The sequence below is a fragment of the Pteropus vampyrus genome, unplaced genomic scaffold, assembly GCF_000151845.1.
Source record: "Pteropus vampyrus isolate Shadow unplaced genomic scaffold, Pvam_2.0 Scaffold3, whole genome shotgun sequence".
Classification (NCBI taxonomy): Eukaryota; Metazoa; Chordata; class Mammalia; order Chiroptera; family Pteropodidae; genus Pteropus; species Pteropus vampyrus.
The window spans coordinates 13,708,238-13,723,272 of NW_011888784.1; the positions used below are offsets into that span (position 1 = coordinate 13,708,238).

At 34.2% G+C, this 15,035-nt stretch overlaps 1 protein-coding gene across 1 annotated transcript in view; it reads right to left on the reverse strand.

Annotated features, from left to right (window-relative positions):
- The window catches only part of KIAA1328 (KIAA1328 ortholog), a 238,183-nt gene extending 223,169 nt beyond the window's left edge, over positions 1-15,014 (reverse strand). Inside the window, exons 1-4 of the mRNA XM_023531545.1 lie at positions 14,911-15,014; positions 9,051-9,086; positions 8,263-8,399; positions 787-881 (exon numbers count right to left, since the gene is read on the reverse strand). Coding sequence (XP_023387313.1) covers positions 787-881; positions 8,263-8,399; positions 9,051-9,086; positions 14,911-14,968 — 326 coding nt within the window. The 5' untranslated portion in view covers positions 14,969-15,014. The remainder of the gene's footprint in view (positions 1-786; positions 882-8,262; positions 8,400-9,050; positions 9,087-14,910) is intronic.
- Positions 15,015-15,035: the final 21 nt, after the last annotated feature.

The following is a 15,035-nucleotide window of genomic DNA, read 5'->3' on the forward strand; positions in this document are numbered from 1 at the left end:
TATCAACATTGCACACCCTGATATAACATATCTTAATGCGATATAATCATGAGAAAAACCCAAACTGAAAGAAATACTACAAAATATCTGACCACCATTCTTCAAAAGTGTCTAAGTCATGAAAGGCAGGGAAAGATTAATGAACGGCCACACATGGGAGGAGACTAAAGAAATATGAAAATTGAATACAAAATGTGATACTGGCACAGAAAAAATATATTAGTGAAAAAAATTGGTGAAAACACTGGTGAACTCTGAATACTCTGTAGCTAATAAATACTATTGTACTGATGTTAATTTTTGATAATTGCACTATAGTTATTCAGGGTGTTAAATTTAAAGAAAGCTAGGTGAAAGGTATGAGAACTTTCCTTGCCATTTTTTAAGAGCTTTATTGAGGTATAATTGACACAAATTAAAGTTCGACCATTAGAGTGTATAATTCAAGGCCTTTTCGTATATTTAGAGTTCTGCAAAGATCACCATAATCTAATTTTAAAACATTTTCATTCAACCAAAAAGAAACCTTGTACTCATTAGCAGTCACTTACCATTCCTCATTCCCTTAATATTGTACTATTTTTGCAACTTTTCTATAAGCCTAAAATTATTTCAAAATAATACAAAAAAGTAATAATTGTATTACATTGAATTAAAATTTATATGTAAATATAAAACTTGACACTATATAATGGCTTATAATCAAGAGGGAAATGAAATTCCTGTGTTCTAAAGTTCGCGAAGTCTCTCTTTCATAATAATGTTTCATATAAGGTTCTGTCTCACCTAGCCAGTTCTTTAATTAAATTTGCAATGCGTCTTTTGTCTTCAAGACATAAATCCTTCAGTGATGCACTCTTCATTCCTCTCTTACGGAAATTCTAAAACAGAAAAAAATCTTTTGGTTAATTTTTGCTAATAACAATTTTTAACACTTTTTAAGAAATCTTTTAAAATAAGCACAGGATGTGAAGTTTCTTCGATTTCTTATATCTTGTGAAACTGGAGTTAACATGTAAAAGGGAGGAACTATGATCCTTGGCATTTATGCAACCAGAAAATAGGTCAGACCAATTACTTCTGGTAGTCAAGAATAATCTAAGACACTTAAAATGAATCCTGAAAATACTGAGAGCCAAGGATGGGAAAGAGAGGGGAGAAAAGGAAGTAAGAAAGAGGAGATGGCAAGAAAATAAGTTTAGTTTTAGATGCAGTCAATTTAAGAGTATATTCATGTGGATATGTTAGGCAGGAAGTTGGAAATATGGGTCTGGTTCTTAAGTCAGAGAAAAACAAAGATTTAAAATTTAGCCATATGATATTACGAAGGATGTCTAGATTTTTATTATTTTCTCTATATTTTTCTGTGTTTAATTTTTCCTTAAAGAAAAAATATTAGTTTTTTAAAATCATGTATAAATCCAAGAAAAAAAATTGTATTTGAAAGGATAAGAGAGGAATCAGAGGCATATAATATTGTAAGAGAAAATAGAAAAAGTTTCAAGAAGAGTGTGGGTTAACAATGCTAATGATTGAAAAAGCTAAAGAGACTGTGGAAAGGAGTCACTGGATTTAACAATGGGAGAAGCTGCTGATAACCCATGAAAAGACGTTTCAGTAGAGCTGCAGTGAGTAAACGGACAAATGAGAAACTCTTGTACACAGGCAAGAGTTTTAGTGGCATCGTGTCGAAGAGCAAAAGCCTGAGACTCAGGTTTTAGCAACTAGAGAATGACTGAACTGTGGTATATTTATACAAAAGAATTGTATATTTATACAACAGAATAACAACAGGTACTGGTTGTTATGCTCTTGACCTTCATCTTCAAACCTAGCCTTCCCTGCTCTGCTTTGTGATGCTGAGGCTGAGCCTCTGGAAATCTCATTTCTTCTTTCTCACATGGCTGTTAAACTCTGCCAATAAAAACTAGAGGGAGACTAGGGGTCGTTAGAGGAAAAAAAGACATATTCCTTCCTATTTCCTGTTCCAGTCAGTGTCACACATTGAGAAGAACAGTAGATCCAGTCTGCAATTTTTCCTGCCCTCACACAACCAGCCTTTGTCATGTCACCTCAGGGACAGCAGTACCAGTCAGGCTGGTTCCCCATCACCAAAGGTCCAAGTTTCAGCTCTGAGAGGCTCCTCCTCAAAGTTTCTTCTAAGTTTTAATAATTGCAACTTGTTCTGTCTGTTCTCCCAGGCCTAGAAATGGTAGTTGTTTCTTGCAGTTATTATCTATATGATAACTAAGTGTTCCCTTTTTGCCTTTCCAGTTCTCCAGAACCAATTTAACAAGTCTTTAAGTTAAATATTTTCAGTTAGAATAAATGACTAAACCCTACTGAATTAACAGTGGAAAAAAATATAACTATATACAATATAAATATCATGAACATTGTGTTGAGTAAAAAAGCAAATCACGTAATAATGTGCATCTGGAACCTTTATATAAGGTTCCAAATATATAGACTTAAATATTCTTTAAAAAGCAAATATATTTTATAGGACAATGGCTAGTAAACTATAGATACAAGCCAAAGCTGGCCCATTGCCTATTTTTTTTTTATGTAAAGGTTTATAAAAACACAGCTATGCACATTCATTTAGATATTGACACATATACATGGCTCTTTTCACACTATACGGTCATCAGAGTTGAGTACTTGAGAGAGACATTAAGAGGCTCATAAAGGCTAAAGTATTTATCTGGCCTTTTACAGAAAGTTTGTTGATCCTTGACATAGGAAAAAAAAAATGATAAACAGAAAATTCGAGTTAGGAATTACTAAAGAAGATGATAATAATAAGGGAAGGACACACCTCTACAGTCGCTTGATTTACAATGGCATCCTTTCATTCGATGGGGAAAAGAATGGTCTTCTCAATAAATGGTGCTGGACCAATAGACTATCAGTATGGAAAAATGATCCATGACCCTAACTTAACATCATATACATATTAATTCTTGATGAATAATGGATTTAACTGTGAATAATAAAATATGTCATTTCTAGAAGAAAGCGAGAAACTGCTGTTGAGAGTATAGTTAGCTAACAGACTCACTTAGTTGCTGTCACACCACGATCCACTGCAGTGTTCACGCCAATGCCAATGACTGGGAAGAGCAATGTGCTAGAACTGGGCCATTTCTCATTGCGAGGGCATCTTTAAAGAACAATATTTGCTCTGGAGTCCCCCATTAGCTTGATAAGATACTTCCTCAGACTGTAACACAGTCTGAAGTCTGAGTCTCTTCCTAATCAGTCTTCCTTCTTTCTTTCTCCTCTCAGATGCCAGACTTATAGTGAAATCTTACAGCTCTTTGTCTATTTCTGCTCATTTTACTCTTTATCCTTTATAGGTTTTTCCTCCATTAAATCTCTTCCATTTCTGATTCTATCTTGGTGTCTACTTCCCAAAGACTTGAACTGACATAATTACCATTTTGAGAAAAAAAGTGCACACGTGTGTGCATGCACACACACACATCTGGGACTTCCACATCTATCCACAAAGGAGTAACAGGGACTAGATTTACCCTACTGCTGTAAACAAACAACAAATCTGACAAAATATATGAAACAACAGCTTTCAGATTTTGGACAGCAGACAGCACAGGACAGTGATCACTGAAAGAGGGAAACAAAATAAGGTGAGCCCTACAATTATCTTAGCAATTGCCTGAGGAGAGTTCAGGGGTCAAGTAGGGAAACCCAGATGGATTCCCACAATGTCCCTAAGTAAAGAAGATAAGAGCTGGGAGTCCAGGAAAGCCAAGCTATCTAGAGTTTGCATGGAAGAATAACAAAGAAGATAGAGCTACACAGAAAGAGTGTTCCACAGATCCGGAAAGGGTCCCTTGCCAAGTCAATAACTGAGTACTCAGCAGAATACGTTTATGAGTAAGCTATCCAAATCCAAGGAAAGAACCCAAAATGAACAGTGGGAATAATCTCTGTAGCTAGTATAGTGCAAAGAATAGTCCATGTTCCCACTAGCCAGAGTGGAAAACCTTGTAATTTAAGGGGCATCAGGAGGAGTATTCAGAAGGGCACTGCCTATAGTAGGAAAAATTAGCCCTATACTAAAGGCTGCTCTGGTGTCACCTTTAAAATTTAAAAACAAGCTTTAAAAGGATCAAATTTCCAAATTACTTAATGCTGTCCCAGAAGAAAGCTGAAGACTATTTATAGAAATACAAAAATATCCAGAATTCAAAAAAGGCAAAATTCATATTTCCTGGTGGCATCTAATAAAAAACCAAACAGGCAACAAAGCAGGAAATACAATCCATAATTAGGAGAAAAATAACTCAATCTAAATCTAGACATAAATGACTCAGATGTCAGAATTATAAACAAGAACATCAAAGAAGTTATTTTAACTATATTCCATATGTTCCAGAAGCCAGAAGACTGAGGTTGTTAAGTAGAGACATGGAATATATAAATAAAAACAAAAGACCCAAACTGAATTTCTAGAGTTAAAAGCTACATTGCTTTATATGAAAAAATATATTGAATGAGATTAATGTTAGATTAGACACTGCAGAGACAATTAATGAATTTGAAGACAGAGCAATATAAACTATCCATAGATAAATATAGAACAACAACAAAATGAACAGAGGATTAGAGAGCTGTGGGGCAACTTCAAGTGGCCTAATATGTGTGTAATCAGAGTCTTCAAAAGAGAGGAGAGGGGGATGCAAAAATATCTGAAGACATAATAGCTGAAAAATGTCCCACAGATCCAAAAAGTTCAACAAATCCCAACCAAAAGAGACATTTAGAAAACTACTCCAAGGCATACTATAATCAAATTGCTTAAAACCAGTGACACAAGAAAATCTGAAAAGTAGCCAGAGTTTAAACTCTGCTACAGAAGAATGAAAACAAGGATGACAGCAGACTTCTCCTTACAAACAATGCAAGCCAGGCAACAGTGAAGTGACATTATTAAAATTCTGGAAAAAAGAAAAAATACTATTGACTCAGAATTCTATAACCAGTAAAAATATCTTTCAAAAATGAGAGTGAAATAAAAATCTTTTCAGGCATACAAAACATAAGAAAATCATTACCAGCATATCTGAACTATAATAATGTTAAAAGTAGGATTAGGCAGATGGAAATGATATGGAAATGGAAATAAAAGGAGTCCAAATTGGAAAGGATGATGTAAAATTGTCTCTATTCACAGATGGCACAATTTTATATATAGAAAATTTAAAGAAATTCACAAAAGAACTATTAGAAGTAATAAGTAAATTTAGAAAGGCTGAAGGACACAAGATCAATAGACAAAAATCAACTGTATTTCTATACATTGGTATTGAACAATCCAAAAATAAATGAAAACAATTCCATTTATGATAGGAAAAAGTATAAACTACTTAATACTTAGAAATAAAAAACATCTCTGGAAAGGAATTAAAGATGACCTACATAAACAGAAAGGCATTTCACACACCATATTCAAGAACTGGAAGGCTTAATATTATTAAATTGAAAGTACTCACTAAATTATCTAAAGATTCACTAAAATCTCTATCAAAATCCCAGCTGAGCTTTGTGCAGAAATTGAGAAGCTGATTCTATAATTCTTATAGAAATGCAAGGGACTCACAATAGCCAAAACAATCCTAAAAACAAAATTGAAAGACTTACATTTCCTGATTCCAAAAATTACTGTGACTCTACAGTAATTAAGACAGAGTGGTATTGGCATAAAAAGAGAAATATTGACCAATGGAACAGAATTGAGAGTCTACTAATAAATGATTACATTTATTGATAACAGATTTTTAATAAAAGTATGAAGACAAAGAGAAAAAAAGTCTTTTCAACAAATGATGCTGGGACAACTAGGTATCCACATGCAAAACAATAAAGTCTGGTCACTACCCACACCATATACAAAAATAAAAACAAAATGGATCAAAGACTAAATGAACTATCTAAAAACATAAAACTCTTAGAAGAAAATATTGACGTAAATCTTTGAGACCTTGGATTAAGCAATGATTTCTTAGACATGAGAGCAAGCATAGATGGAGAAAGAAAAAAAAAGATAAATTGGACTTCATCAAAATTAAAAATTTCTGTGCTTCAAAAGACTAAAAAGTATGTGAAAAAACAATGCAAGGAATGAAAGAAAATATTTGCAAATCACAGAACTGATAAGAGATCTATAGATAGAATCTATAAAGAACTGTTATAACTCAAGAAGATAAGAAGACAAATAATCCAATTGAAAAGGATTTAAGTAGACATTTCTCTAAAGAACATATACGAATGGGCAAGAAGCACATAAAAAGATGCTCATCATTATTAGTTATTAGGGAAATACAAATGAAAACCACGGTATACCATGTCATGCTTGCTATGAAGGTTATAATAATAAAGATGAATATAAATGTTGGCATGTATGTGGAGAAACTGGAATTCTCATACACTGCTGGTGGGAATATAAAATTGTGTAGCCACTTTGGCAGCTCATCAAAAGGTTAAACAGAGAATTAGTACATGACTCAGCAATGCTACTTCTAGGTATATATATTACCAAGGAAATTGAAAACATATATCCACACAAAAACTTTTATATCAATGTCCATAGCACTATTATTCATAATAGCCAAAAAGTATTACAATTTGAATGTTCTCCCACTGATGAATGGATAAACAAAACATATTCAGCCATAAAAAGAGATGAAAAAATAATTGAAGTAATGATACATGATATAAATAGATGAACCTTAAAATCATTATGCTAAGTAAAAAAAGCCAATCACCAAAAGCAACATATAATTCCATTGATATGAAATGTCCAGACTAGACAAATCTATAGAGACTAAAAGTAGATTAGTGGTTGCTATGGGCTGAGATGACTGGGCAATGGGGAATGACTGCTAATGAATACACAATTTCTTTCTGGAATTAGACTGTAGTCATGGATCCACAACTCTGTGAATATACGAAAAACCAATGAACTGTATACTTTAAAAGGGTAAATATTATTATAATTTGTGAATTAAATCTCAATTTGAAAATAAAAGACAGCTGACTAAAGAAAAATAATAATTGTATTTTGGGGTTCATGTATAGAAGTAAAATGTATGACAATATTACAAAAGTCAGGACTTATACTATTGAATGGTCCTTAAATTACAGGTGAAGTGTGAAAATATCACTTGAAAATAGGCTGTGATAAATTAAAAACGTATATTATAATCCCTAAAGCCAGTGAAATAGCCAAAGAATTATAGCTAATAAATCAATGGAATCATGAAAAATGTATGGACTTAATCCAAAAGGCTATAGTTAAATATAAAACAATTATATTTAAAAAACTTCATGTATTGATAAGAACTTGCAAATTGAACTATTCACATGCCAGTGTGAAGTGGGTAGATTGAGGATACAAGTAACAAAAGTTAAATCCCATTGCTAGAAACAAACTAGCTATTGCAAATGTTCTCAATAACATAAGCCAGGGGTTGAAAAATTTATATACAGGGTTAAACAGTAAATATTTTTGGCTTTATGAGCATACAGTTTCTGTAGCAACTGTTCCATTGAATACAAAAGGAGCCATCAATATTAATATTAAAAGAATGAGTGTGGTTGTGTTCCAATAAAACGTTATTTACAAAACAGGTGGCAAGTAAATTTGGCCTACAAGTCATAGACTGCCAAACTGTGACTTAAACTTTGCTTGGGAAGACAAACTATAATAAAAGTCAGTAAAATAAACCAGTCAGATAGGACATGTGTCAAAGGAATGTACAGATACTATTACAGTCAAAGATGAAGGAGAAATTAGTGACTAGACTATAAAAAGAAGTCTTTATGACATTATTTTCCAAGTGTAGGAAATAACAACACAACAATAATAATAACTCAGGCTAATTTTATTTTAATAAAAACATCTTTCTTATATTTAAGGGTTTATTCCTCATCAACAAACAAATTTACATGAACAAAAATAATTAAGGACACCTAGTCAAAAAAAAATTGTCAATTTGATTTACTAACTCTAGACAGATCAAGATAATAAATTTTCTTAACTAAGACTTAAAGCAAGCCCATATATTTTGGAGCTTTATAGTCACACCAAGCATCATCAAAGCATCCTAGAGTCATCCTCAGTATCTTTTCAGAATGCTTACAGATCATCTAATGTTCTTTCAAGGACTCTTTCATCAGTTACTGGTCAGCAGATTGGAGAATTAAGAAAAAATCAGATAAAAAATTACTAACCTGTTCATTTACTGAATCTCCTGCACCTTTTAAAGACTCCATGGAGATTGAAGCCGCAGTCACCCTGGAAGTCTTAACATTAGCTTTTGGACTTATCAACTTTTGTCTTGATCTGGTATTTCCTTCTGTAGAAATTCCTAAGGATTTCCATCAAATAAGATTTCAGAAATTATATCTTCTCATTTTAAGACCCTCCCCCCATCAACCTCTTCCTTGATATCCTCTAATTTACAAAATGATAGGGAAAACTCTTACTTCATTTTAAAGTTCTCTTAATAAATAATGAGTAATAAAAAGATTGTTTTGAATAAAGGTTCAATCGAAATATTTTTAAAAGGTGCTGGAACATTCATAAGTCATATTAAAATCAATAAATTACAACATGACACATATACTCTAACTTAGAGGACATTAAAGATCTACGTTTTCACATAATTGGGGTACCTTCAATAGTTCGGTTTCATTACTCATCTGCAATAACCAGTAAATGTTAAAGAGTTTATTGCATAAACTCTGTTTTCATTTTCATACTTTTCTTTGAAATATTAAATTTAGTCTACTATTTGTAATATAAAAAATGAGAAAAGACTCTTACTCTTTAATATGTGAATAAAATATAAGGCAGAATTTCGAACCTTAATAGGGTCACATCAAATTTGTTTTTAATTGTAGGTTCTAATGAACTGTTCCGCATCCAGTTATACCTGCGAAGTTGTCATAATTTTTATCTTTCTCCTAACACTTAAGAAGAAAAAGGAAGTTTACCAAATTAACATAGAAAGTCATACCTGGAACATATACTACTGATTGCTCTTCATCAGAACCTATGCAAGAGGACATGAAGGAAAATACTAGAAAAAAATTATCCAATATCCAAATGTTGCTTCTGTTCTGTACTTGTTATAATTCATAATTTCTTTTGACCTGGGAATTTATAATTAGCTTTTAAAAACAAAACTAGTAAGCAAAGTAATTGAATTAAATGAAGCAAAATTAATATTCTTTTAAAGTTCATCTTTATATAGTCACAACTATATATTTTGTAAAACTTTTGAAAGGCTTTGTTCCATAAAACTTTTATCCATGGTTATTCCCAAATGAGATATCCTACACTATAAATGCTGCTGTTAACTCCTTTCATTTCCTTTCTTTTTGTAAACAGGGAGTTCAGTGGCTCCAGTTTGTTCATTACTGGAGAACTAACAAGTTATTTTAAGCATAAATAATTTCAAAATGAGCTTTAGATTTGAAGAACAAACACTGTTTGAGGGCAAGTCAATCATGCAAACACAAAGGCAATTTTTATTCTTCTGTAGTGTATTCATGAAATGTCCCAAGAAGCCTTACTATTTAACAAGTAGAAAAAAACTTAAGACAAAAAGAACTACAGTATTTTGAATTTCAAATGGAGAAATTGAGAAAAGCTAAGATCATAATACCTCCATAAAAAAAGAACCAATTCAGTAAGAAAGCTTTCTTTCCATAAACAAAATTTTATTCAGCACTATATGTAATATGTCCACAATTTGATAATACCTGCAGGAAGAAAGTATCTGAACAATTTTTCCAAATGATCTAGAACATTTCAAAGTTTTCTGTTCTTTTATAAACATTCTCTTTTCCAAGATTTCCAGACAATTCATTAACTGTTTCCTTCCAGAAAATGGCTAAAGTAGAAACAGTAGATGTAATAATATGTTCAAAAAGTCCATATAGTTCCGCTCATGATCAAGCCTAGAAATGGAATCTTTTCAGAAAATACTGACTGGATATGCACAGAATTCTTACAGGAATTTAGGAATACAAAGATGGTGGGTACTGTTTGAGCTGCCAGTTCTCCAGAACAGCACATCCACTGTCATAGTTCTAACTCTTTGGCTGATAATCAGTACCCCTAAACTTTAAATTCCTTCAAACATCAGGCATGGAGCTTAGAAAATTTTAAGAGGCACATAAGACAAGAAAACAAACAAAAAATTAGACCCTACTACTTCAAGGAAACTAATAGCAACTAGCACAGGAACAGACACAAAATTTCTAAATTCACTGACATTCAATTTATAAAAAAGTCTTACAAAATGAAATTGTACAAGCTCTTCAACAGCAAAAATTGACTTTTTAATATCCCTTGAGTTTAGCACACACAATAAGTGCTCAATAAATGTTTAATTATTTGCTGTTGGAAATATACACATGGAAAAAAGGGCCCAGATAGAAAAAGTCCAAGATGATTCAGGACATGTTCCATATGGCACTATTTTCAATTAGAAGATAACAATAACGATGAATTTGCAAAGTATTCTCCAAGGATGACCTATGAAAAGACTAACATAACTGAGTCCTGGAAAACATACTACATTTCCCATTCACAAAGGAGGCTGCTCACAAGTGGAAGAGACCAGCCACTGGAGATCCCACTTGGTCGCACTGGATTTGAAAGCTCATAAAGTATTTTATATTTTCTCTCCTCTTCTCAAACCTGATACTGCTTCCTAAATCCCTAGTGTCAGCTAATAACTTTGCTTCCTATTTCTTTAAGAAAAACAAACTGTAGAGAGAGACTTTCCAGAAGTTTCCATTTGCGATGGCATGTAAACCCTAAAGACTCCACCAAAAAACTGTTAGAATAAACGAATTCAGTAAAGTTGCAAGATACAAAATCAATATACAAAAATCTGTTGTGTTTATATACACTAATAATTATCAGAGAAATTAAGGAAACAACCCCATTTAAAATCACATCAAAAAGAATAAAATACCTAGGAATAAATTTAAACGAGGTGAAAGACCTGTACAGTGAAAATTGTAAGACGCTGATAAAATAAATTGGAGACACAAATAAATAAAATGATATTCCATGCTTATGAACTGGAAGAATTAGTATTATTAAAATGTCCATAGTACCCAAAGCCATCTACAGTGTCAATGCAATCCCCATCAAAATTCCAATGGCATTTTTCACATAGAATAAACAATCCTAAAATTTGTAGGAAACCCCAAAAGACCTTGAATAGCCAAAACAATCTTGAGAAAGAATAACAAAGCTAGAGGTATCACACTTTCTGATTTCAAACTATATTACAAAGCTATAATAATCAAAAAACAGTATGGCATTGGCATAATAATGAAGACAAAAGTTCGCCATGAAAGCTACCCTTTTCCTGCTTTCTTTTTCTCCATAGCACCTACAATCATCGGACATAGATTATATTTAACTTATTCAGGGCCTCATCTCATCTCCCCAAAATTGAAGCACAAAGCAGGTGAGGATTTTCATCTTGTTCTGTTCAATGTTGTATCTCCAAACATCAAAGAATGCCTAGCTCACAGTAAATCATCTAGGAAATAATGAAATTGATATTTAATTTTAGGAGGCGCTGTCCAACAAGCCTCAGGGTTATCTTTTTTCTTTAGCTCATTTGAAATATGGAAGTAAAACCCATTAGTTACTCCCACAGTAAATTTCTTTTCAATAATAATAATAATAAACACTAAATAAACTGACCTTAAAAAGTTTTTTAAAATAAGACTAAACATATTTGAAATTGCCTCAATCCAACCCATCTTTTCTAATCATTTGTAATCTATCTCCATTTAATTATATTAAGAACCCAAATATATATCTTCTTTAAATACAGAGATTCTCAACACATATTTTAAGGAAAAGTCAAGGAGACGATATTTACCAAATGTACACTGGAACTCCTATTGGGTTCTCTGTGTCACCTTAGTCCCACTTTGGTTTCTTTGGAAGCAACTCAATAAGACAAGTATAGCTAGTAATAAAGCATCCTTAATGCTGATACCAATCTATCCAGATCCCCCAGAATTAAAGTAGTAATTTGAAACCCAAGACAGAAGTGGTAGAGAGGAAAATTCATGTCTATTCCAGATCACTGAAGAAAATAAACTTAGTGGTGCCCACTCTAACCTTTTGAGTTTGAATCGCTTACCAGCAACACTTGTATATGTAATTATTAGTGACCATATGACTTTCCTGGCTAGCACTGGCATACCTCATCTTATTGTGCTTCGCTTTATTGCGCTTCAATGATGTTGCATTTTTTACAAATTGAAGGCAAGACCCTTCACCAGGAAAAAGATTTATTGCGATACTTAGTGGTCTAGAACCGAATCCACGATATCTGAAGTATGCCTGTGTGTTATTTTAACAATAAACATTAAATCTTTATTTTTAATTGAAAAGTCAATGGCAGAGATTACAGCTACTGCAATGTTTTGACCAGGTCTCTTATAGTTCATGTTTGTTATTATCAAGTTATTAATACTGTTAATAATACACTTGAGAGAATTTAAGCGATCAAATTTAGATAACTGCAGAAATATTAACTTCTTCTGATGTTACCAGGAACTATAATGGAGCAGGAAAACAATTAATGGCTGAAGGGACTTATTTTACTTGCAGATTTAACCCACAAAATGACAACACAGCATATCAGTTGTTTACACATTAGGTACAAGATATACCTTGTACAAAATAGCACTGCTGAATCATACTGTGCAGGAGATGTATAACCCGTAAAACCAACAGTAAAAATGATGACATTCAGTCACAGATGATCTTTCCTCACATAATGGAAACATCTAGGATGGGAAATCTCTCAATCGCATTTCTTTAACTGTTTAGGGAAAGCACTGAAAAATCTTTTAATAGTGTGAAAATACCAGATTATAGGTACATACTTTTGGGCCTTTTTCTATTGAAAGGTTTTGGGGTGGTCTGGGAAGTTATCATTGTGATAAAAGAATAAGATCCAAAGACACGTGACTAAATAAAATGATTCATAACTATTATTAAGCTTTTTAGCAAAGAATCCGTAACAAATTCACATTTGACATTGCTTTTAAGTCTAATGAAGATATAAAATGAAAATATCTGAGGCTGGATGTTAACTGGGATGGGCTGGGAACACAAGTGGTACTAGTAACCTTGCAATTCCTTTCAAACATCTGAATTTCTATAGAGTGTAATAACCAGCATTTTCCCCATGCAATTTCAACCCTTTACTTTCAATGAGAAGATGAGTATTTTACATACATTTTTAGGGTAAGGAAAATTTAAGAGAAAAGGGAGGATATGGGACTTCTATATGAAACAGAGAGTAATATGACTACATGAATTGAGAGTAGAGAGCTGCTAAGACCAAGAATATAGTTTCAGTTCACATAACTATCAACTTAATTAGTCCCACTGCAACAGATTCTCTCCTCCCCATCCCCAACCATTTATTCTACATCAGAACAATAAAAGTGTTCATAAAGTTAAGGAATAACCAAACCACATAGGTGGTTATGAAAATGATTACCCTAAAGGAGCACACTGTAAGTAATAAACTTTAAACATCTCTTCTATCACAAAATTCTATCATTGCAGAGGCAGTGTTTCATGAGAAAAAGACTTGTGCCAATTTCCCGACTTCCTACTTCAGTCCAGTAGTTTCTAAAGCACATATTCCCTTTGAATCCTGATAGGTAAAGAAAAAAATATTTAATTTGCACAGAGCACTAGTGTGCTTTCATCCACAGTGTATGTATATGATTTCACTTGATTCTCACCAACCTATCAGAGACAAGTAGTAATTATATTTAGAAAGTGCATTAACACTAAACAACACTGAACAGTGCTAAATGTAAAAATATTCCTCTCTCCATGGCATGACACTTTAATCCTAGTGACTCTGTAGGGGAATTTTTAATATAATAGTCTAAGTTTCACTGGTTGCTAAGCAGAATGTGCAAAGAATACACAAAGTTAACAGCAATGCCTCAAACAATGTTATCACCAATCCTAGCAAACAAAACCACTCGGCCTCTGCAGACACCCTACTCTCATGTAACACTCTAACAAACATGAAGCAAACTATCAGGACCAAACCTAAGGCTGGAACAGTCTAGCTAACGCAGGGAAAGAACCACTTATGTCACACATATCATAGATACTGAACTGGGAAGAGTACCACAAGGGTAAAACCTCTCAGCTTTTCCACCCCAAACAGTCCAAGAACTTTAATTCTCCCAGTGGTGACCTGCAAACCACATGTAAATCAACACTACATCCAGGCATAGCCAGCACCACCAAACCACATCCCGTGAAACCAAGCCCCACACTTCTCAAAAGAAATCTCGGTATGAAAATAAATCATCACTGATAGGCCTTTTAAGTCCAATAAGATCTTGATGACATCCTCCTAAACAGAGCAGACCAAGGACACTCCCAAGCCAAGAGAAAAAGGCTCCCGGTCCATCCAACATCCTTCTCTCCTCCAACAGCTCACTACGCACAGACTCAGCCAGCCTGAGGTCACCAAGAGCTGGGGGGTCCTTCCAAGCCCCAACCTGGGCCACGACTGTAGGCCATCTTTCCAGAGCTTACTGCCACAGAGGGCTGGGAAACATGTACTGAGCCCCCACACCTGGAACCTCATCCTGGAGACAGTATCAGGCACTCTGCCACCTAAATCCCAAGCAAGGAGAAAAGGCGGGCACCTGGACAGCTGCGGGACGGGACGGCCTTGCCCCCGGTGTTAGCCCCAAGCTTCTACCTTTCGCTGAGCCCCCACGCGCCCTCTCGCCGCTCGCCGCACCGGAGAGGGCGCCAGCGCCCCCTGCCAGGCGGGCAAAGGATACAGTCCCGGGTCCAGAACGCCGCCGCGCCCGGGCGGGAGGGGCCCGCCGCGTCCGCCATCTTGAAACAACCGCCACTCGGGGCGTCGCGCTGGGGCCGCTCCGCCCCGGCCTCCAGCTCCGGTCCC